The following is a 24,935-nucleotide window of genomic DNA, read 5'->3' on the forward strand; positions in this document are numbered from 1 at the left end:
GGTAGTCTGCCCCAAGCAACCTTTCAGAAAAACAAAGCTGCCCTCGGATGCTAAAGTGACTTTCCAAGTGTGATTCTTGAAATAGAGGTTCAGGCAGCTCCTCAGACTTGTATTACAATGGACATCTTATTGAGAACTTTGCTTGGCCGATATGGTTGCAAGAATTGGACCAGGAGCACTGGTACCTCAAAAACTCTGTTATTTTTAACTGGCATGATAACACCCCAAGATCCAAGTGGGTCTGTTTCTATTGGTAGCTTCCAACCGGGTCTATTTTATGCAGAACCGAGAAGGAGGCAAACCAGATTTTTAAATGACAACAGAGGATAAAAAAATCCAGATATATTCTCATTTTATTAGGTTAGCTAACTATGCATGAAACATTATGCATTGCTCAGCAAACGATAGCATTGTAGAGGTTGTATAGAGAAAGTGCACGGTGATAAACCCACACTGCAGAAGAGTGAAGACAGAGAGGTAGAAAGGTCAAATTCCATGTGCTCAGTGTTTTAAACAATTTCCAGAAAATATTGATGTGAACAGAGCCAAAATCTATGAAGAAGCATAATTTTGCTTATTTGGTTGACCATAAAAAAGTGACACACTCCGAAATAGCTTATAGCTTATGTTTGGTTGAGCATTTAAAAAAAAAAAAACTGTTATAAACAAAAAAATTTTATCATTTTCTATCTAAAAGCTTAAAGGATTTTTTTTAAAAAAAATTACCAAAATTCCAGCCAGTAGGAATTGAATTTTTCTATGTATGAATTTTTTTCATAAATATGAAAGTCTTATTTTGACGGGAAAACTCTCTTTTGAAAACTACAACCAAACATAAGCTATTTTTTTTATTTTTTCACCGACCACACTTTTCTTTCTTCTCTTCCCCTTAACCAAATGAGCTCTTTCTCTTCCCATGAACCAAATGAGCTCTTAATGTAACCCACCGAGTACGCAGCCAAACAAATATCGTAAGACTGTAACCAATATTTATACCAAACCTTCCCCAGTCAAATGGTAAGACTGTAACCAATATTTATACCAGACTTTCCCCCAGTCAATGTCTAAAACAAGATTGATATGCTTCAACATATAGATATGCTTCAATCTGATTGGACTTTGGAGATGGAGGAGCTGGGCTCAGAACAAGCAGGTGAAACAAAACCCCCAAAAATCTTGAATGACATGATAGATCCTTGGGCTTAAAAGAACGAAGATAGAGATATTTGGCCATAACCTCACCAAAATCTAAAGAAACAAAACAAAGTTCTAATTTTATCTTATCCCAAACAGAATTAAGCAACTGCATAAAACCAGCAGCACTGCTATAAATCCTGATATAGATAGTCTTGTCAGACAGCATGATCTAACAACATGCAAGTGTGCATGCATATCATTAATTAATGACATCAAATGTAGACTTCCAAGTACAAGCACTTGTTTAAAATTCATACTTTCAAAGATTGTGCACAAAGATCTTTTTCCATAGGTCAAAATTAGATTATTGGAAAGTGACAAGTTAATTAAACAGTGCCTATTTCGCACCAGGGAGCTTCACCATCTAAAGACTCTATGATTTGGATAAATCCACTGCAGAAACCATGCAAATCTGTCAGGATACTCTCCACAACCTCCATCAGGTCTAACCTTTTCCATCGCTTCAAACCATAAACTTACATGATCATAGCCCTTGATGTCAATGCAACCACCTCAATTAGATATTCAATAACCTAATGCTAAACCAATCGAACTTTTAAGCTTCCTCTTAGGCATTTGTTTGCAAAATTATAAATCTTACTACTCAATTATCTTTAATAAGCTCACCTCAGCTCCATTAAACATTGTGTATACATCCTTGCTGTTTCCCAACACTTGAAACCACATTGCATTGCATGTCAAATTGCAGCATACATAGCAAAAGTGTTGACAATGCATATAAACTATAAAGTACAGGATACTCAAATCAACTATTACATGTACTCCCAAAATCAGTTTGCTTAACAATCACCGCCATCCAACTAATGTTTGACATTTCACAACCTCAACATGACTACCAAAGTTCCACATTTAGCAGCATGCGGAAATCATAAGTATATTATTCGTTGAAAAAAAGAACTAACGAACAAAAACTAGAATAAAATAAAATGAAATAAAAAAATAACAAGTCAAATTATACCTGGGTAACTATCATATATAGTGCAGTGGCAATGTCTCCCTCACCTATAAGTGATCAGCTTTATCTAGCATGGTATGATCTAATGATGACTGAAAATGTTTATAACCAGCTCTTTACTTGACATCAACCCTCTACAAAGTTAAATAGTTAACTCGTAAAATTTTGAACAAGCAGGGAACCTGCTACGAAGCCTAAAATGAAAGTTGGCAGGGTGTGAAAACCTACCTTATTGGTTATACAGTTCAAGATCATGCACTCAGAGAGCAAACCTACAAGATTAGCATAGACCTCACAAGGACCCTGACAAAGAAGGCAAGCAAGATTTAATAATAACCAACAAGAAAAAATTGCCAACATATAATAATTTGAGGAGCTCTGAATCAAAATCTTCATCATTCAAATCATGGACCACATGATTTTACTTGAAATGCAATCTATGTTGTACTAAAAGTCCTATATACTTTACTCCAAGCCTCCAACATGAAGATGAGAAAAATGCATTTATTGTTTTTTTTAACAGTTCATTATAAATGAATGCTATACAAAGGTAAATCAAAAAAGATCACTGGCAGCTTCTCAAGTTCCATCAATAACATAACTTACCAAAAAAGAAATCAAAGTTTGGTACATGGTTTTTAATTTGGAATTAACAACCCACCACCACAGCCCCCGGCAAAAATCATAATGATAGTAAAGGCAATTTGGATTTTTTTCAAATTGACTGAAGCCTCCTTCCACCAATATGATCTATATACTGTTTACTTAACACATAAGATCAAAATGAAACTCAAAGTACATAAATAACTATGACAAGAAAATTACATGGAAACCTCCATAATAGCAAACTTAAATAAGCATAATTTTCATGAAGTCATTTTAGAACTTCTGTTGCTTCTTTCTTGCTGTGTCATAATTCACAAGGGTTGGCAATGTGAAAAGGCGCCCTCCTTAACTCAAGGTTCAACAAGATGATATCTTTCCAACATTTTATATTAATTAAATGATTTTGCTAGACCAAAAATGGGGCAACAACTTAGAACTGGTAACTGTTTGAAGACTAGCAGCCTACAACAAAGAAAAAGACACAAACAAAGATAATTTCCAGAAACTGATAGAGCATCTTTCTCTATTTATTTTTGTACAATTTGAGTAGTAAATCACAGGATAAGATAGCATCTTGCTATTTTATCAACTCTAGTTTGACTCCCTATGAATGAACCGAAGGAAGTAAACAAGTCATGATTCATATTTTTTTTTTAAAAAAAAAACACCTGTCCAATCTCAATCAGCCTAAAGGAATGAAAAGTTATACAATAGTCATATGCACTACAGCTTGAGTGAGATGAACTCTTGCTGTGTCTAGTTGAGCATGTAAGATAGCAAACACTAGTGAAACATATCTGATAAAGCAATATCAACGCCCAAAATAAATTGCAAAACATTAGCAGCACACTCAAGGAGTGTTTCTAACATTTCCTAACAGCATAAGCTCTGATCATTTTCTTAAAAATCTCATACGATGCTTATAACACCTCTGTCTAAGTGACAAAGATCATTGGTGGGGCTCTGAGTTAAGGAATCAGAGCAAAGGGGCTCAGACACCCTATGCCTTAAAAAATGTTTAATGTAGGAGGCCTAAACTATTATTCATTTATTCATAGAAGCTAAGTTCCAATTATTTTATAGTTCACAAAAGAGGATTGGCTCTTTTCTATGTACTTTGCCAAAGTTTGCTTTCTTGGTATCGGACCCCATACCAGTACCATCCTATCACTGTGTCCGTACACCCGATATAGAAGCCGGTTCAGTGTACCAACACTCAATATGCCCATTGTACCATATACCAGTTCGGTATGGTACGGTCGATACGCACCGTTACCGACACTGGTACGGCAAACTATGACTTTGCATGACACTTTGTATAATTTAAATACCAAACTAATGTATGGTGAGATATGTATACTAACCATAGAAAGTTGATCTATACCAAATCTCGTCAAGAAGTCCACCCACATTCTTTACGTAACTTATTTCAAATTACTTTTCTTAGATTTTTGAATTTTATAGATAATCTTGAGGTTTCTGCCTTATGACTTTTAGGCTTATAATTCACCTTATTGACAGTTTAAACACTTTGTCTGACACCATCACCTTTTTAAACATTCAAGTCTTCGCATACACATATCAACATCTAGATAAAAAAATTAAATGCTTAAGCCACTCATAGGTACATGATGATAAGATTTACAACTTTAAAGAAGGGTAATCAAGTGCAGATGGACAAAGCCTTCCTTATTTATCCAACCATGCAGAGGGAATCAACCTCATTAAGGCACATAAACAACAAATACCAGGTTTACCCCAAAAAAACATTTCCGTCCAATCACACGGGATTTTATGTACCATCAGAGCTAAACATCTTAAGTAACGTTATAGTGATCATGCCAGCATTAAGGTTTAGGCTGCACACACCCATAACAATATACACTAACCTCTACTGTAAGCTTGAAAGAATAATGTGATCTCAGTGTCTAAGGTGAGGATGATTGGACAATGTTCAAATAAACATCACTAATTGCCAGAATGGCCTCAGAATTCTAGACTATCATTAAGTCATACAGTTCACATTCAGTAATCTTTTCACCCTACAGTCATTGGACAAACCAACAGTTCATTACTGTCTTCACCTCATACACTCACAAAAACTCACCAGTTATAACGAATAAAAATGATTCAGTAATCACTTCCCTGAAAACCTCGCCAGAAAAGAGTAGTCTTAGACACCCATTTCGTGAGAACCAACAAAAAGAACCCCACGCAACTCATCAAACTAGCCAGGTTACTTGTCAGCTACATTGGTTGCATGGTTTAAGGTGCCTAGCATATGTGACCACTAAATCCTAGCATATTAGTAGAGAACAATTATGATATAGAAAACAATGTTGTAGAAGGCACTAGCACCTAGGCACTAGGTGAACGCCTAGAGGTCAAGGCAGAATCCACAAAGATGATGTTGATGATAATTATGATTCAAAGTTTAAGCATAACATACACGGATATAGAACATTAGTTGTCGGCCATATTTCGTAACATAACATTCAAACAAGATGTAGTTAGTGCTGGAAATGAGCATCTAGGCAATATCTAGTACTACTAATTCATAAATCATCTCATCCTCTACGCCCAAACATCATGCAAAATATTAAGGCAGGAGCCTATGCAGTGCCCTGCTTAGGCACACCCAGGCAGCCATTTTTCATAAAACAAAATAACTAAATGCCATAAACTCCCTAAAACACACAGAAATAGCACAACATAAACTCCCTACAACATATAAAAATAGCATAAACTGCAAATAAAATGTAAATAAATAAAAAATGCATGCTATGTTCAACGCCATCAATGTTGAATATTTCTTCTTTGTGTCAGCCTATCTCGTGAAATGTAATAGCCAGAAAAAAAAAAAACTATTGAGCTACGGCTATAAGATGCAAATTTTAAAATCTTACATTAACAAGCCATGAGATATAATAAGAAATGAATATTTATCAACAAGTCATCTGATATTTTTTATACCTAGACATGGCTTCATGCTTCATACAGACGATATAGTGATCAACAATTTCCATGGTTGGTTCATGATAGTTCTAAAATATAGAACAGTCAAAGGGAGAAAACACCTACAGCGTGTATAAACAAGATGAAGCAACAAAGATCAGATATTTGAAGGTATTTTTACCAGTTAACAGAACAAAGAAACAGTTAGCAAGAATTCCAGAATTAGATACAAAGATTGGGAAGATATTTTAATAATTCAGGCAAGGCATACTGAACCGGCCCGTACCGGCCGGTTCAGCACGTACCGTACCAGTACTGGGGCCAATCGGTACGGTTCAGCCATGGAAAATGGTTCCTGCTGTGTACCGGTGCGAACCAATCCGGTTCGCACTGGTACCGACGCGGGGAAGAAGAAAGAAGAGGAAGAAGAAGAACAGAAAAGAAGAGAAAGAAAGAGGAAGAAAGAAGAGGAAGAAGAAGAGAAAAAGGAGAAGAAGAAGAAGAGGAAGAGAGAGAAGAAGAGAGAGGAGACTTACCAGTACTGGGCCTCGTTGTGGTGATCCTCGTCGGGGCAATACTCGTCGGCGCTTGCTTGCAGGAGAAGAGCGGAGGAGAGAGGAGAAGAGCGAAGGAGAAACGAGAAGAAACGAGAAAGCTCGAAAAGAAGGAAGGAAATCCCGCGCGGAGAACGCATCCACAAGAGAAACGGCGCAGAAAACGCATTTTACGGTTGCAGTTTTAAGTAGGGAAACGAGGAAAACGCGCAAAAATGGGTTTCGTGCGCGCAAGGCCGCGCGCTCTCGCATACGCTGTCCCCGAACCGGGTCGGTATGATTCGGTTCGGTTCGGTACGGTATCTTACCTTACCTTACCTTGTAACTCATTTTCCAGCAGAAATCGCAACCTTACCTTGTAACTCAATTTCCAGCAGAAATCGTAATGAAATACAAAGTAAGAGATAAACCATTCACATCACTAGGGCATTATTACCAATGAGATGCAATTCGAAGGACACAACAGAATATCATAAAGGTAGCACATCATGATAACTCGAAATCATCCACAGTGCAAATACAAAGCTTACACACCAGAGCCAACAAGGGAACCTTCAGCAATCAACGATACAGGAGTTCTAGAGGCTGCAGAGATGCCTCAGCATCATACTTCCATCCATTTATAGCCAAGAACACATATGAAGACAAGCAGCCAGCATGATTTGGGAAGCCATAGACAATAAAAGAAGCTTTGACCAAACTGCATCAACCTTCTTGTCCATCTCTCTAGATTTTGTCAAGTTTTTCAGCTTTGACAACAGGGTTGGCTTTGGATATAGCATCCCTGCCTGCTGATCGATAATCAAATGGGCAGTTATGCTCGTCGGAATAGCGATGCATTGCACAGAAAAGATTTCCACAGCGACAAGTGAACCCAGTCAACCCAACTCGCTTCCTACAAGTGTTGCACCTGTTTGGACCGTCCTTCACCTTTGTCTCACCACCCTTGCTTATGGCCGAAGCATTAGATGGATATGCCAATGTGGTCTTTGGCTCTGTCGGACCAACAGCAAAATCTACACTCCAAGAAACTACTGGCTCTTTTCCACTGCTACTACCACTGCCACTTACAGTGCTATCAACAGATGATGCTACCAGCTTGGCCTGCTCCTGCTTCAATAACAGATCCTTGTGGCACTTGGAGCACATGTTCATGGTTGCAGGACTCCCAAAGAATCCACAGTTGTTGACACATAGAATTGGAGCTTCGGGAGTTTGGCACTCGGTCTTGTCGTGCTCCATAATTTCAAACCTCCTGCATCAATGGTTGCCTCAAAATTCCGAAACATAATAAGAGCAAACCATCACCAGAACAGATAGACATGTCACCACAGCAACAGGAAAGACCTTTTAATCATAAATGACCTAGGATCCTCTGCAGCGTGTTTGCACCGTATAGTGCTGTGCAGCACTCGATGGCCATCATCATGAGATGGACGGCCATCAACAGCGACATGTTGTGTATGGCATGTAAAGCTGCCTTGTTTGATAGCCATCCATCTCCTGATGGCGGCATAGAGCACTGCACAGCACTCTGTGGTGCAAACAGTGCACGACAAAGAACCTGTGCTCATCATAAATAACCTAAACCTAACATTTCTTATGTTGCTAGTCCTCAAGAAAGAAAAAGAAGATAACCTAAAAGTGAAGCTGTTTTACAAGACAATAATGAGCACATGCATAGCCAGAAAGTGAGATCATGAATTCAACTAATAAGGGAAATATTCAAAGCGTTGTAGTAAACAAGTCATCACTTACATGACATTATCTAGATTATTCTACATAAAATATGTTCACCGCAACCAAGGATCTCCATTTCAATTAAATGCCAGAAGTTCATAGTTAACATTTCGGCGGAGAGAGAGGGGCGGGAGAGAGTGGATGAGAGGTGGAGTGAGGAGAAGACAACACTTGATGCAAAAAAATTTGGACTTCTACTAACAAAGCATATTAGACATTAGAATGTTCTAACTTTAGTCATCGTAAAATCAGAGTTGAACCCAGATCAGTATCAACCAAAAAACACAATAAGTCAGAAGACATAATCTAAATAGACGGAACAAAAAAAAAAGGATTTTGATGACACAGTCCTGACTTTTATATCTTAGAATAGCTGAAATAGAAATTTTCCAAAATTTTGGTCTCTAAAAAAATCTAAAATTTTTAAAAGAAAACACCCCAAAAAACCAAAGGACAGAACTTGTAACAAATACGTAATTTCTTTCAAACTACAACAGAAAAACATAATTACCATCATGAAACCTAATCAACACTCTCTCAGCCACAGACGCAACCTAAGCCAACGACAAATCTACGAAAAATGAAACAAGACAACGAACATGGAACGAAAACCCTAATCCAAGCCCATCAAGAACCATCCATAAAATAACGCACCTGTTTCTCCCGGTAGGAAGGCCCTTCTACGCTGATTACCTCCGAATTACGGCATTCAACGATGGCCGCTCCAATTATAGAAACAAAGGACGTAACCAGAGCCAAATTAGAGTGGAAAGAGAGAGGCGGGGAGCTAGGAGATTAGGAAAGGTCTCAAACCCTAACTAAAGAGAACGGAGTCGCCGCGATATCGTAGAATTGACGGCAAGAAAAGGGGGCGTCCGGGGAAGGGGGAGAGAGGGAGGAGAATTGGGTTGATATTGGAGATGCAAGAGGCCATTTATAAGAGATTTCTTGTGCTGACAACGAACGCTTTCACCTGAGGCTGCCCGGCTGCCCGCGAGGCGTCTCATGCCGAGTCGGCAGGTGAGGAGGACGGACGGCTCTGATTCCTCCACGTCGCCGCGGTGAGTGGTCCCGCCCCCATTGCCCCTGTAAGCTAGGGACGTATTACGTTTTCTTTTCTGGTTGGGGCAAGTACGGGCTGCCCGGGACCTGTTCTCTCTCTTAAGGCCCATTTTGGAATTTTCAATTTATACCGGGGCGCCCATATTAAAGACCAAGTCTGAAAATTAAATAGGAATAAAATTACTAATAAAATCCACCAATCTCACAATATTTTAAAATAAAATTATGCATGTTAGGAGAGGTCATCCATCCGCATTCCCTCTTTTTCCTTATAAAACATTTCTCCTCCTTCATTAGTTTTTTTCTCCTTATGTGAATCTTTCTTTTTCGTAAAAGCATCCATCTCGATACACACTTCCAAATAAATCGATGCACAATTTGCAGAATATAGTATTCATTAATATATACTATATGGACAGATGTTACACACCTAACAAAATAGTCATCTAGCAACCTAACACATACCTCCAAGCAAGTTGATATACAGCTCTCAGATTATCGTAGTCACTGATACATAGTATACGATCAGGTAATAGACATTCCATTAACTTTCTAATGCATACTATAAGCTTTGTGATATATTACCTAGCAGCAACCAACTACGCACTATGGATAAATTGATATATAGTTTCCAAAATATGGTATTCACTAATATACAATACATAGACAGTTGATATACTTAGCAAAATAATCATCCAACATCCTAATACGCACCTCTATGTAAATTAATACACAATTTTCATAATATGGTGTTTATCAATATAAACTACATAAGCAGTGATATACATCTGGCAAAATAGTCATCTAGCAATATAATACACATCTCCAAGTAACTTGATATATAGTTTTTAGGTAATCAACTGGTGAGGCTTGATTTATCTGGAGGTGTGTATTGAAATGAACACTTTCATAAAGAAGAAAATTTTCAGATGAGAAAGGGACTCGTAGAGAAGGAGAAATGTCTCGAAAGGAATAAGAGGGGATGTGAGCGGACAACTTCTATTCATGTGCGCAGACGGACTCTATTAGTAGTAGTTTCGTTCCAATTTGATTTTTAGGTTTCCACTTTAAGATGAGCGCCAAAAGAAATATAACAAACTAAAAAGCCTACCCCATACAACATCCTCCAATATAATGCACCTAATAAAATTCAGAAAAATTACAGAGACACCGTCTCAATTTTAAAATAATCTTACTTAACCCTCGACTTTAAAAAGTGCTAAACTAGTCCTTCGAGTTATCCAAATATTCTAAACTTATCCTTCGGCTCACTGACCAGTGGAAGGTATTAGTCTGTCATTTCAATTTAACAAAAAATACCCTCTCCCTCTTTTAGGCATTTTGAAATTGATTCCGGCTCCCCCCTTCCAATGCCGAGGGTTATTTCTTTCGAATCCCCTACTCCAGTCCTCCATCCTCCACCAATTTTTGATGAGCTCCAATAATTCTATCCTTCGCTCAGGTCCGGCCATCCCTCCTTCCTTACACACCACTATAGCAAGCATTCGAAGAGCTCGAGAACTCTCCATCGAGAAATCTCCTACAAGATGGGATTCTTTTAAAAAAAATAAAAATCCCCAATAACAAGAGCCAAGATCCCAAGCTTCCACTAGATCCATGCCCAATCCTTGAAGATTTAAGTGGGAAAAATAAATCAAGAGTAAAAACCACTAAAACAAGAAGATAAAATCCGCGAAAAATTCTAGCTTTACCTGTTTGAGGGAGGAAGGGAAGATGACTTACTCGCTTTTCAATGATGAGTTGATGATCTCCTTGGTGATCTCCCTCTTCCATGGTAGATGCAAGTGCAAGAGACCACATCTTTCCGAAGCGGCAACTGCTCGCCATCTTCCTCCCCCCCTCTTCATGATCACCTCCAGTAGCTCTAGTAGCATCTTCACCCACTGTCTCTCCTCCTCCTCTACCACCCCCGATGGCATTGCCTCTTTAAAAACAAAATCGAAGCGGCGTCCCGTTGGATCCCGGAGCCTCATCATGAGCCTGCGGCTCAAAACCGCCTCGAAAGGCAAAAGGGCGTCGCCTCGTGCCCTCGAGCCCTCATTAAAGACGCCCTGAAGCGCGCGGAATGGCGGAGCAATTTAAAGCTACCTGGTCCCACCAGCATGATAAAGACAATTATTTCCTTCGCCCGAGCTCGCAAGCGGCTCGGACTCGAAAGTCGGAGAGTAGTGTTCGGAAAAAAATGGATTGCCCCGAAGCACGTGGATGCATCGCCGGCACGTGATGACGAACGCCACAGCAGCAACCCTCAAGGCGCTTGACCTCGTGGCGCCCGACCTCAGAGCTCACAGCCGTGCGGCCTTGATCGACCTTAAGTCCGAAGAAGATCCAATCAAAGAATGAAGCAGACCTCTCCTCTCCACCGGGAGTCAAGCTCCTCTCCTTCTCTCCTAGGATATAATCCTGCGATCTCCGCCTGAGCGACTGTCAACAATTAAATGCGCACGATCTCCACGGACCTCCAGCTTACTCAAAATCTCAGACCATCCACGGCAACTAGTTGACTCACCCAATTCCGTCCAGTCACCCACGGTAACTCATTAATTCGCCCAGTCGCATCACAGGTAACCCTGTATCCCTCCTATAAAAGAGGAACTCCTTCCTCTTGAAGGGGATTCTGATTTTAGACTTTTTGAGACCTGACATGCGATCTATTTCTCTCTTTCTCCACAAAAGCCCCTCCTCTGACTTAAGCATCGGAAGGCCGGCACCGGGAACCCTGGCCACCGATTTTTTGCAGGTTTTCCGGAGGACGCAGCCCGCCGACGTACCACCCGTATCGGAGCTCCCTCTCCTCAGCCCGTGGTCACCCTCGAGTCCAGTTTCCAGCAACACTAGCTATATGATTTCCCTCAAACATATAGGAGGTGGTAAAGTTCAAGTTGACCATCTATTTAAGACTATAATAATATTTCTATTGAGGGAGAAAAATCCATTCACTCTGTATAATTGTATGGCCTATATGTTCATATAAGCATGGATTATAAGGAGTCTCTAAGCTTAGTAAAAATGCAATTGAGTCAAAGAGGTGGGCACAGCCTCTTATGCCCTTCTCCATTACCTAAACATGGTTTTAAAATAACCATTAAAGCTCTCTATAGAAATAAACAAAAGCGTTTGGTTTTCGTTAAACCCACGATTAGAGCTACAAGTGAGGTGTATATTTCCGGCATTACATTATTTATTGGATTCTCAACGGCACTTTTGTTCATCTCTAGCCAAGCATTTAAATAAAATCTTCGGTCCGAAAATATTAACCTTGATCTAGCTCAAATCAAGTCACATTTTAATATCAACAGAATCACGCTTTTCTTGCAATGGAGCATTTTTAACAAGAAAGCCTAACAATTTATTAAAATTTTAGATAATAAATTTTTACTTTTTACACTAACTGATGTCTTAAAAATATATTAGAATACTTTATGAATAAAATTTCTACTTGTCTTAAAGTTCAAAACTTCTACTTGCAGTGAAAAGAGCATAATTGAGAGGCATGGCAACGGTACCTTGTCATTTCATTCACGATAAATAATAAAAAATATAGAATTTTACCTATCGAGACAATTTTTTTCAGGCACATTGAAGATCAATAAGTTTCAAGCAACAAAAAATATAGGTATTACTAGCATGAAATTTAATAACTAAAGTGTTCCCATTTTATTTATGGAATCGCGGTGATCACAGTGTCTTTGGATTTAAATGTCATAGAGTTTTGCAAGAAAGTTAACCATATAGTCTAGTCTTGTTTCAAGGCACATAATGTCTTGCATGCACGCATATATAAAAATATTATATATTAATTCATGAATATGTGGTATATTGGAAAAATTTAGTTTGATCATATATTCTTTCATTGAGAATGAGACACACTGTATTGTATGAAAACCTATCTTTAGCAAAAAAAAAAAAAAAAAAAAAAAGAATGAGACACACTAATAATACTGTTGCTGGTGGTCCAAACCGAGAACGATTGACACGACGGTGTGAACGGGGTTCCGCCTGAGTTGTCTTGGTTGGTGCTGGTTGCGCTCCACCTTCCGCCAAGGAACCTGCAAACAAGCCTTGCACCACCACCAGGGTGGTGATGGCCCTCCGACGGTCAAGTCAGAGGAGATTGGAGGAGGAGAGATGATAATCACAAGTGGGAGAGAGTGCTCTGGGAGGTATTGCTTACCCCCCCCTTCTCCCCCCAGCCGCATATATACCTGGCTGGGAGGTCTCTCAGGGGGGTTTGTCGTCGTGGGGCACGATAGAATGGCCACTGACATGGCCGTTACGGGGCGTCGTGGAGCAGCGCTGGGTACGGTCATGGCAGGGCGTAGTGGAGCTCCGCTTTGTACGGTTGATACAGGAGATCGTGGGCAGCATCGGGTACAGCCGTTGCAGGGAGTAGTGGAGCAGGAGGCCGCGGCGTGCCTCTGGAGAATAGCCTGTCGTTATCAAAAGATCTCCGACTCGGGGTCGGAATGCTGGATCATAGGGCAGCCGACCCGGGGTCGGGCTGCGGAGCCGAGGAGGTCCGACTCGGGGTCGGAGTGCTGGATCATAGGGCAGCCGACCCGGGGTCGGGCTGCGGAGCCGAGGAGGTCCGACTCGGGGTCGGAGTGCTGGATCATAGGGCAGCCGACCCGGGGTCGGGCTGCGGAGCCGAGGAGGTCCGACTCGGGGTCGGAGTGCTGGATCATAGGGCAGCTGTAGCTTTCCTGGATACGCGTGCCGATCACGTGGGGCATGGCGGCTCAATTCCCCCATAACAGTAGCCCCCCACTTCCGAGCCTGGAACCAGAAGGGGAACAGGTGAAGGGAGTGATGTTTCGAGATTGCCGCCATCCTTCGGAGAGGCGCGCGCGCTTCAAGCTTCCCGCCTTCTTTATGGCGTATGGCGGTTGCTGCTGACCTGGCAACCTGAGGATTTCGGCGGACATCCTTCCTTAATGGTGTCGATTCGCCTTTGGGGTGCGAGCGACCCTTCGGCGGCCAGGCGTCTTCTGGCGTCATCGAGGTGTCACTTGCCCTTTCGCCTATTTAATCGGGGGTCCTCCCCCGTCCGTCTTCTTCTTTACGGACATTTTCGAGTTTCTCCTTTGCGCTACCATTGTTGCCGCCGAAACGTTCGCTTGCTTTTCCTTTGACGCTCTCGGAGCCGTTCTTCCTCCTCTTCAAGTGAGTTTCCCACTCTTCTACTTTGAGCTCTTCATACTTTTTCTTTTTGTACTAGTGCACCCCAGTCGTTCCGGCCTTTCCCTCCTTCTTGACCCCGTCCTGACCGTAGATTGGCCGTTAGGGATGGGCGAAGTGGGAGCAGATACCTCAGGAAACTCTTCCGGCGCTAAGCCAGGCATCCGAGGGTTAGGCCTCAGGAAATTCTTCCGGCGCTAAGCCAGGCATCCGAGGGTTAGGCCTCAGGAAACTCTTCCGGCGCTGAGCCAGGCATCCGAGGGTTAGGCCTCAGGAAACTCTTCCGGCGCTAGGCCAGGCATCCGAGGGTTAGGCCTCAGGAAACTCTTCCGGCGCTAAGCCAGGCATCCGAGGGTTAGGCCTCAGGAAATTCTTCCGGCGCTAAGCCAGGCATCCGAGGGTTAGGCCTCAGGAAACTCTTCCGGCGCTGAGCCAGGCATCCGAGGGTTAGGCCTCAGGAAACTCTTCCGGCGCTAGGCCAGGCATCCGAGGGTTAGTCCTCAGGAAATTCTTCCGGCGCTAAGCCAGGTATCCGAGGGTTAGGCCTCAGGAAATTCTTCCGGCGCTAAGCCAGGCATCCGAGGGTTAGGCCTCAGGAAATTCTTCCGGCGCTAGGCCAGGCATCCGAGGGTTAGTCCTCAGGAAATTCTTCCGGCGCTAAGCCAGGTATCCGAGGGTTAGGCCTCAGGAAATTCTTCCGGCGCTAGGCCAGGCATCCGAGGGTTAGGCCTCAGGAAATTCTTCCGGCGCTAAGCCAGGCATCCGAGGGTTAGGCCTCAGGAAACTCTTCCGGCGCTAGGCCAGGCATCCGAGGGTTAGTCCTCAGGAAATTCTTCCGGCGCTAAGCCAGGCATCCGAGGGTTAGGCCTCAGGAAATTCTTCCGGCGCTAGGCCAGGCATCCGAGGGTTAGGCCTCAGGAAATTCTTCCGGCGCTAAGCCAGGCATCCGAGGGTTAGGCCTCAGGAAATTCTTCCGGCGCTAAGCCAGGCATCCGAGGGTTAGGCCTCAGGAAATTCTTCCGCTCGCTGGTCGGCCAAGGCTGGCGCAAGCCGAAGCGACCGGTCGGGGCTTCCGGCTAGTCTGCTCCCGGGATGATCATCGGGTTAGCCAGGCATCTGAGGGTTGTCAAGCCTCAGGGAAATTCCGCTCGTTGGTCGGCCAAGGCTGGCGCAAGCCGAGGCGACCGGTCGGGGCTTCCGGCTAGTCTGCTCCCGGGATGATCATCGGGTTAGCCAGGCATCCGAGGGCCGAGCCTCGGGAGATTCCACTCGTTGGTCGGCCTAGGCTGGCGCAAGCCGAGGCGACCGGTCGGGGCTTCCGGCTAGTCTGCTCCCGGGATGATCATCGGGTTAGCCAGGCATCTGAGGGTTGTCAAGCCTCAGGGAAATTCCGCTCGTTGGTCGGCCAAGGCTGGCGCAAGCCGAGGCGACCGGTCGGGGCTTCCGGCTAGTCTGCTCCCGGGATGATCATCGGGTTAGCCAGGCATCCGAGGGCCGAGCCTCGGGAGATTCCACTCGTTGGTCGGCCTAGGCTGGCGCAAGCCGAGGCGACCGGTCGGGGCTTCCGGCTAGTCTGCTCCCGGGATGATCATCGGGTTAGCCAGGCATCTGAGGGTTGTCAAGCCTCAGGAAAATTCCGCTCGTTGGTCGGCCAAGGCTGGCGCAAGCCGAGGCGACCGGTCGGGGCTTCCGGCTAGTCTGCTCCCGGGATGATCATCGGGTTAGCCAGGCATCCGAGGGCCGAGCCTCAGGACATTCCACTCGTTGGTCGGCCACTTGTCGCTCGCCGCCCATCGGGGTTTCTCTGTGCCCAGCCGCGACCGTGTTTCTCCTCTCCTCCAAGCGTTGCCTGGGGGGAACACGAGAAGGGTATTAAACGCTAATTAATGCGTTACCTGGGAAATCGGATCGCCAGTTGCTGCTGGTGAGGAGTGTTAGTTGAGCGGCCGCGATACGCGGGTTCTTCGAGGAGGATGCGGCCTGGGCGCGAGCGGAGACACGTGGACCTAGGGGTATACGTCACCCGGATCGTCCTGCACAAAGAATGCGATTTAAGGAGAATGACGCTTAGGAAATCGCGGGGAGATACGCCTCGGGAGCCGGAACGGCTCCGGATTCAGTGCGCCTGCATTTATTGGAGCCACCCGTATCGGAACTACCAGGGGGCCGCAGCTTGGCTATAAATACAGGTGCAGGTACGATGGAATTTGCCAAGCCGGAGCTGCAGGTTGCCATGGATCGCGGACCTCCTCCTTGGCATATGACTGAGAGACTCCTGTCGAAGGAAAGGAGAGGCGCTCCCCTTACAACTTCAGCCAACTAGCCGTTTCATCTGGGATCAACAAGGAGGGTCTCCCCGGCGGAACTCCGCTCTAGGCGTTTCATCCGGGATCACATCTCCCCTCCTTGAAGTTCAGCCTCCCGGTTGAGCTCTGCGCCGGACGCTCAATCCGGGACCGCGCCTCCATATACTCTTCCCCCTTGAATCCCTTCTCTTCCCTACCACTGGGAAAGATGGGAATATCCTTTGGAGGCGGCGTTCCCCTGGGGGCAGCGGGAGCTTCTTCTGCGGCGGCTCCTCCTCTTTTTGGTGAGGTGCTGGATGGCGCCTCCGGTTAGAAGCACCCACTTCTGGTGGGACTGCAGCCGCCCTGGGTTGAGGGTTTGGGTCCCCACCTCTTCTTTACTTTCTTTACTCCCTAATTCCCCTCTGGGAATTCCTTGTAATCACACGAGCACGCCACTGTAACCAGAAATTATTGAAATGAAAAGTATTGCACCTTTTTAAATTGTCTTTCTGGCCTTGTTGTTCTACTGGTAATACATCCGCAGGTTAGCGGAATTCCAGCCCCTTGGAATTTCTCGGCCATCTAGGGCTTCCAACTGGTAGGAGCCAGGTCGGTTTACCCAACGAACTTTATACGGGCCTTCCCAATTTGGCGCTAGCTTCCCACCTTCCGTAGGTTGAGATGCCTTAGCTCGCCTCAGCACCAGATCTCCAATTCTGAAAAGCTTCGGTCGGACTTTGGAGTTGTAATATCGGGCCACCCTCTGCTGATACATTGCCATCCGTACCTGAGCCATTTCCCTTGCCTCTTCCAAGAGATCCAAGTTCCCTCGGAGTTGCTCTGAATTGGCCTCGGGTCGGTGCGCAGCCACCCGAGGCGAGGGGAGTCCGAGCTCCACGGGGGCAACGGCTTCCGTGCCATAGGTTAGGCTGAAAGGCGTCTCTCCAGTAGGAGTCCGTTGTGTGGTCCGATACGCCCAAAGGACATTCTCGAGTTCCTCGACCCAAGCTTGCCCCGTCCGGCCGATCCGCGCTTTGATACCTTGGAGGATTGTCCGATTTGTGACCTCGGCCTCGCCGTTGGTTTGGGGATGCGACACGGATGTGAACCGATGCTCGATCCCGAATTCCTCGCAGAAGTCCCGGAAGTGCTTGTTATCAAACTGTCGACCGTTATCCGAGATGAGGACCCGAGGTACTCCAAATCGGACAATGATGTTCTTCTTCACGAACTTCCGGACTTGTGCCTCCGTGATGGTGGCCAGTGGCTCTGCCTCCACCCACTTGGTGAAGTAGTCGATGGCGACAATCAAAAATTTCCGCTGGGCCGAAGCGACGGGGAATGGTCCGAGGATATCCATTCCCCACTGTGCGAAGGGCCAGGGCGCGGTGATTGGCGCCAAGGGGACAGAGGGGACTCTCTGGACGTTGGCGTGGCGCTGGCAGGCGTCGCATTTCCGCACGTGGTCCTTCGAGTCCTCCAACAAGGTCGGCCAATAGTAGCCTTGCCTCATGATCTTATGCGCCAAGGACCTAGCCCCCAAGTGCGATCCGCAGATGCCTTCGTGGACTTCGCCGAGGGCGTAGGCCGCTTCCGCGGGGCGGAGGCACCTTAAGAGGGGGGCGGTAAACGAGGTCCGATACAGCCTCCCTTCATAAAGTACGTAGTGGGCGGACTTCTTTACAAGCCGCCGGGCCTGATCTTCGTCTTCAGGGAGGATTCCTTCGGCGAGGTAGGCGACGAGCGGGTCCATCCAAGACGGCTCCGGATCAATTGCCATCACCGCTCCAGCCCCGTCAATGCTCGGGGCATCCAGGGTCTCCAGGTAGATTGCCCTCGACAAGTTGTGCGCGTCTGCGTCCACTAGGCGGGACAACCTGTCGGCCCTGGCATTTTCGCTCCTCGGGACCTGCTGAATGTCAACACTGCCGAGGTCGGGAATGAGTGTTTGCACCTTCCGGACGTAGCTCTGCATGGTCGGGCTCCGCGCCTCGAACTCCCCTCGAACCTGCCCGACCACCAGCTGGGAGTCGGTGAAGACTTTCAGACGCCGGATGCCGAGCTCCTTGGCGAGTTTGAGTCCTGCGACTAGGGCCTCGTACTCCGCCTCATTGTTGGTCACTGGAAATCCGAACCTCAAGGCATACTCGGCTATCACTCCATCGGGATTGGTGAGGACCAGCCCAGCCCCTCCACCTTCAGGGTTCGACGACCCGTCAATGTGGAGCGTCCAGATCGGGAGATCGAGGCTGGGTGTCTCCGGCGGCTTAGGTTCCGCCTCCTGCACAGTGCACTCAGCGAGAAAGTCCGCGAGCACCTGGGCCTTGATGGCTGGTCGGGGCTGGTAGCGGATGTCGAACTCACCAAGTTCTACTGCCCACTTCACCAGCCGTCCCGCATTCTCTGGATTGCTGAGAATCTGCCGCAGTGGTTGATCGGTCAAAAGGGTGACAGAATGAGCCTGGAAATAGGGGCGAAGCCTCCTGGTCGCAGTCAGCAGCGCGAAGGCGATCTTCTCAGCCTTCGTGTACCGCGTCTCGGCATCCCGGAGGACTCGGCTGATGTAGTATACAGGCTTCTGAAGTCTTGCCTCTTCCCGAACCAGTACTGCGCTGACTGCGGTTGGGGAGACCGCCAGGTAAAGGTAGAGCATCTCCCCCTCTTGCGGCTTGGACAGCAGGGGAGGAGACGCCATGTACTCCTTGAGCTGGTCGAACGCCGCATGACATTCGGCCGTCCAGAGGAAGTCTTTTGGGCGCTTCAACACCTTGAAGAATGGTTGGCAGCGTTCGGCCGACTTTGCCACAAATCGTCCGAGCGCGGCGACCCTTCCAGCGAGCTCCTGAACCTCCTTCACTTTGGTCGGAGGGGACATATCTTGGATGGCTTTGATCTTGTCCGGGTTGGCCTCGATCCCGCGCTGGTTGACAATGAAACCGAGGAACCTCCCGGCCGAAGCACCAAAAGCGCACTTCGCTGGGTTTAGCTTCATGCGAAACTTTCGCAAGGTGGTGAAAGTCTCCTCCAGATCTGCAATGTGCTGGTCTGCATGGCGGCTTTTTACCAGCATATCGTCCACGTACACCTCCATATTCCGGCCGATCTGCTCCTTGAAGATTTTATTGACGAGGCGCTGGTAAGTGGCGCCAGCGTTCTTCAGACCGAAGGGCATTATCTTGTAACAGTACAGCCCCCGGTCTGTTATGAAGGCAGTTTTCTCCTCGTCCTGTGGAGCCATCATTATTTGGTTGTAGCCGGAGAAGGCGTCCATAAAAGACAGTAGCTGATATCCGGAAGTCGCGTCGACCAGTTGGTCTATCCGTGGAAGCAGAAAGCTATCCTTGGGGCACGCCTTGTTCAGGTCGGTGTAGTCGACGCACATCCTCCACTTCCCGCTCGCCTTCCGGACAAGTACGACGTTTGCCAGCCACTCGGGGTAGCTCACCTCTCTTATGAAACCTGCCTCCAAGAGTTTGTCTACCTCCTGGTCGACCACCCGGATCCGATCCGGGGCACAGTGTCTCTTCTTTTGCTTTACTGGTCGGTGGGTCGGGTCGACGTTGAGGGCGTGAGAAACGACCTCCGGGTCGATCCCAGGTACATCGGCCGCCGACCAGGCAAACACATCTGCATTGGCTCGGAGGAATTCCACTAACCGGAGCCGAGCTTCCAAGTCGAGGTTGGCACCGACCCGGACCGTGCGGTCCGGGCGGCCTTCTTCGAGGGGAACTTCGATTACGCCCTCGGCCGGCTCCCCGTGCCGCAAGGCCACTTCGTCTCTGGCGTCAAGTGACTCGACGCTTAGGGCCTCCATGGGCTTCTTCCCTTTGAGAGTTGCTAGGAAACACTGCCGTGCGGTCGGCTGGTCACCTCGGACCTCTCCAATCCCGGCCGCTGTGGGGAACCGCATGAGCAAATGGTAGGTAGAAACCACCGCGCGAAGGGCGTTCAGTCCGGGTCGTCCGAGGATAGCGTTGTAGGCCGAGGGGACACGGACGACCAAGAACCCGAGCCGCACCGTGGCTTCTGCGGGTGCAATGCCCGCAGTCACAGGCAGCTCGATGACACCTTCGGCCGAGATAGCGTCTCCAGTGAATTCTATGAGGGGGGTGGATGTTTTGTGCAACAATTGTCGGGAAAAGCCCATCTTTTGGAAGGCCTCATAATACAAAATATCAGCTGAGCTTCCACTATCCACAAGAACACGCCTTACATCATAGTCCGCCATAGTGAGAGAGATCACCATGGCGTCATCGTGGGGAGTCTGAACCCCCTTTACATCTTCATCACAAAAAGTGATTACATTTCCGACCCGCTGCCTCTTCGCGACGGCCACTCCTGATACTTCCGCCGAGCCCCCTGCGTTCCTCACGGGCCGAGAGCAGCCCCCAGTGATGGTGTGGATCACTCCCGCAACGGGTCGATTCTGCTCCCGAGGCTCCTGAGGGGCCGGGTCGGCTGGACGCGGGTCTGCGGGGGGACGTCGGTCGTTTACATATCGACCGAGACGCCCTCGGCGAATGAGAGCCTCGATCTCGTCCCGAAGCTGGAAGCAGTCTTCGGTATCGTGGCCGTGGTCTCGGTGGTACTCACAGTACGCCCGAGAAGGCTTCCTCCCAGGGATCTTCTTCATCTGCCTCGGGACCGGGAGGTCCTCCCGCCCCTTGACCTCCATGAGGATCTGGGCCCGGGGGGCCAGGAGTGGGGTGTACCGGTTGAAGCGTCGGTGCGGAGAACGAGGGCGTGTGGCGCCGTGGTTCCTTGCTGGTGACGGGCTTCTGCGCCGGCGTTGAGGCGTCGGGATCCTCCTCTGGGGTGCCTCTTTTCGCCTTTTCTTCCCGGGCTTTAGAGGGGCCTCGGCGGCCTCCTTGTTCCGGTGGGAGGCTGCCTCCTCGGCGTCTGCATACTGGTTTGCCCGAGACAACAGCTCCGGGAAGCTCCGCGGCAGGCGTTTGTCCAGGGAGAAGGTGAGTCTGCCCTTCCGGAAGCCTCGCTTCAGGGCTGAGAGAGCCACCTCCTGGCTCAAATTCCGGACCTCCAGTGTTGCCTTGTTGAAGCGGGTGAGATAATCCCGCAGGCTCTCTCCCTCGTTCTGCCGGACATCGAAGAGGGAGTCGGAGACCAGTCTTCGCCGGCTACTGACGGCGAAATGGCTGATGAAGAGACGGGTGAACTGGTGGAAGGACTGGATGGAATTAGCCTCCAGGCCGGCGAACCACGCCCTTGCCGGGCCGCGGAGGGTCGCCGGGAAGGCCTTGCAGAGGAGAGGATCCGATGCTCCATGGAGGAGCATAAGAGTCCTGAAACTCTCCACGTGGTCCCGTGGGTCCGCCGCCCCGTCGTAGGGTTCGATCGCCGGCATTTTGAACCCCGGCGGGTTTAGGGTTCGCAGGATCCTTGAGGCAAGCGCCGGCTGGGAGGAGATTTCCAAGTCGGCGAAGGGATCTTTGGAGTGGCCCTTCAGGACCTGGAGCTGTCTGTGGAGATCGTCCACCCGCCGGTCCAGGGAGCGCGACCGGTGGGTGGGAGACAAGGAGCGGCGCGAGGGGGACCGACTGGAGTGCGGGCCCCTCGAGGACTGGGGTGTCTGAGAACGCGCCCGGGTCCGCCTCTCGTACCCCGCGCAGCTCCGATGAGAAGGTCCTGGCAGAATGGACCGCACTCGAGAATCCTCCCCGCGCCGGCGCTCCTCTCCATGGGAGAGGAAGGAGCGCGGGTTGTGAGGAAGAGGCGAGAGCTCGGGGAGCAGCGGCTCCTGAGCCCGCTGCGGCACCCGAGAGATCACACCCTGCAGATTCTGCACTGCCTCCGCGAGGGTGCGAACCTGCTGGGCTAGCTGGTCGAACTGAGCAGGTTCGACCGTCTGAATGGGAGGAGAAGCGGTGGAATGCTGCTGAGAGTGTGTTGGGGACGCAGCAGCCTCCCGGCCAGAGGCGCGAGAGGCTCCGCGACCGGAAGCATTGGAAGCTCCGCGACCACCTCGCCGTGCCATTACGATCGTTCTGAGATTAGTCCCTTCCTCTAGCGCCAACTGTTGCTGGTGGTCCAAACCGAGAACGATTGACACGACGGTGTGAACGGGGTTCCGCCTGAGTTGTCTTGGTTGGTGCTGGTTGCGCTCCACCTTCCGCCAAGGAACCTGCAAACAAGCCTTGCACCACCACCAGGGTGGTGATGGCCCTCCGACGGTCAAGTCAGAGGAGATTGGAGGAGGAGAGATGATAATCACAAGTGGGAGAGAGTGCTCTGGGAGGTATTGCTTACCCCCCCTTCTCCCCCCAGCCGCATATATACCTGGCTGGGAGGTCTCTCAGGGGGGTTTGTCGTCGTGGGGCACGATAGAATGGCCACTGACATGGCCGTTACGGGGCGTCGTGGAGCAGCGCTGGGTACGGTCATGGCAGGGCGTAGTGGAGCTCCGCTTTGTACGGTTGATACAGGAGATCGTGGGCAGCATCGGGTACAGCCGTTGCAGGGAGTAGTGGAGCAGGAGGCCGCGGCGTGCCTCTGGAGAATAGCCTGTCGTTATCAAAAGATCTCCGACTCGGGGTCGGAATGCTGGATCATAGGGCAGCCGACCCGGGGTCGGGCTGCGGAGCCGAGGAGGTCCGACTCGGGGTCGGAGTGCTGGATCATAGGGCAGCCGACCCGGGGTCGGGCTGCGGAGCCGAGGAGGTCCGACTCGGGGTCGGAGTGCTGGATCATAGGGCAGCCGACCCGGGGTCGGGCTGCGGAGCCGAGGAGGTCCGACTCGGGGTCGGAGTGCTGGATCATAGGGCAGCCGACCCGGGGTCGGGCTGCGGAGCCGAGGAGGTCCGACTCGGGGTCGGAGTGCTGGATCATAGGGCAGCTGTAGCTTTCCTGGATACGCGTGCCGATCACGTGGGGCATGGCGGCTCAATTCCCCCATAACAAATACATATGTAAAATTCAACGGGGACATAAAATAAAAGATTTTTATAGTTCGATGTCAAATCTTGCCATAATTTTCTCTGAAGACTCCACGGTGCGCAAAATAAAAAATTATTCATAATTCATCCCATTAGATATTCTTCCGACTCAAATGTATATAAAACCATGTCAGAACTATTCTAAGAACTTATTATGACCGGACAAAAGAAAACGCATTCTAATGCAATTATAAAATTCCTATGAAGTTCTTATTTTTTTTTTCTCTCTCCCGCGATCGTGTAAGATCTCCGGCTGTTTTTCATTGAACACTCCATGCATAAATTGGCATGTAAATCACTAAAAATTCATTTGATTTGTGGAAAAATTTTTATCTAACTAAAATATTTTTTTCTAAAAAGCTGATGCTTGGATATACGATATCTAAAAAAATAATTTTATATATTTGATTGACCATAAAAAAGTAATATGGAAAACATATTTTTCAAAATAATTTATATTTGATTGAGCATCTATTTTTTAATAAAGTTGTATAACATACCTATTATCTTCTTAATAAAATTATATAAAATACTTGTAAAATATCACATGCCTAATTTTTAATAGCTATTTTAAATATATTTAAATCTAAAAATATTTAAAAATATTTTTAAATATTTAAAATAGGTATTAAAGATATTTATTGGGTTGAGTTTTTATAGTTCTAACAATTTTTAATACTTAGACAACTTCTTTATATTGTGATATTTTTTAATAATTATGACTATATTTTTATATTAAAATTACCATAATAGTATATTATTAATAGTTCAAGATTAACTATCAAAAATAACTATTAAGAAGATCATGATGGTTTAAGAATATTTTTTATAATTTTTTATCATCACAATTTTTTTATCTACGGAAAAGTTGCTTTCTTATGTTGCACATATATTTTTCTTTTATAGAAAATGTATAAAACTTATTTCTATAGAAAAATTATCTTTCTATTTTTTCTTTAAAATATCTAATTAAATATATATATATATATATATATATATATATATATATATATATATATATATATATATATATATATATATATATATATATATATATATGATCATATTTTCTCTCATCCTCATCTCAGAACCAAATGAGTCCTGAATGGTTCTGTTCTCACTCTAAAACCAAACACCTGCTTTCCATCAACCCTCCTGCAACCGAACTTGCAGCGTTCACAGGGCCGGCGGCCCGCACAGAAATAATTCTGCGGCTGCCCAGGAAATATCCACAGCCACGGAGGCGCCGCTCGCACGCATGACGCATGGTGTTCTCCGGATCTTTAGTCGCTCTCGAAAGGCTCCAAAGGGAAATCTACGTTCCCCTCCTATCCGAGTGATTACGTGAAAGGAAAGGGGCAAAATCGTCTAATAGAGTTACTCTATATATTCAACCCTTGACCCTCCT

At 47.1% G+C, this 24,935-nt stretch overlaps 1 protein-coding gene across 1 annotated transcript; it reads right to left on the reverse strand.

Annotated features, from left to right (window-relative positions):
• Positions 1-6,686: 6,686 nt before the first annotated feature.
• Positions 6,687-8,948, reverse strand: LOC103704777 (zinc finger A20 and AN1 domain-containing stress-associated protein 8-like). The gene is made up of 2 exons (XM_008788202.4): positions 8,683-8,948; positions 6,687-7,543 (listed from the first exon to the last, which is right to left on the reverse strand). The coding sequence occupies exon 2, from the start codon at positions 7,528-7,530 to the stop codon at positions 7,015-7,017; it is 516 nt and encodes a 171-aa protein (XP_008786424.1). The 5' UTR covers positions 7,531-7,543; positions 8,683-8,948; the 3' UTR covers positions 6,687-7,014.
• Between the last annotated feature and the right edge of the window lie 15,987 nt (positions 8,949-24,935).

This window comes from Phoenix dactylifera, unplaced genomic scaffold (genome assembly GCF_009389715.1).
Source record: "Phoenix dactylifera cultivar Barhee BC4 unplaced genomic scaffold, palm_55x_up_171113_PBpolish2nd_filt_p 000207F, whole genome shotgun sequence".
NCBI classification, from domain to species: Eukaryota; Viridiplantae; Streptophyta; class Magnoliopsida; order Arecales; family Arecaceae; genus Phoenix; species Phoenix dactylifera.

What these genes read in the sequence shown, in the direction of transcription:
- LOC103704777 (XM_008788202.4), bottom strand. Translation starts at nt 7,530, where the DNA reads ATGGAGCACGACAAGACCGAGTGCCAAACTCCCGAAGCTCCAATTCTA.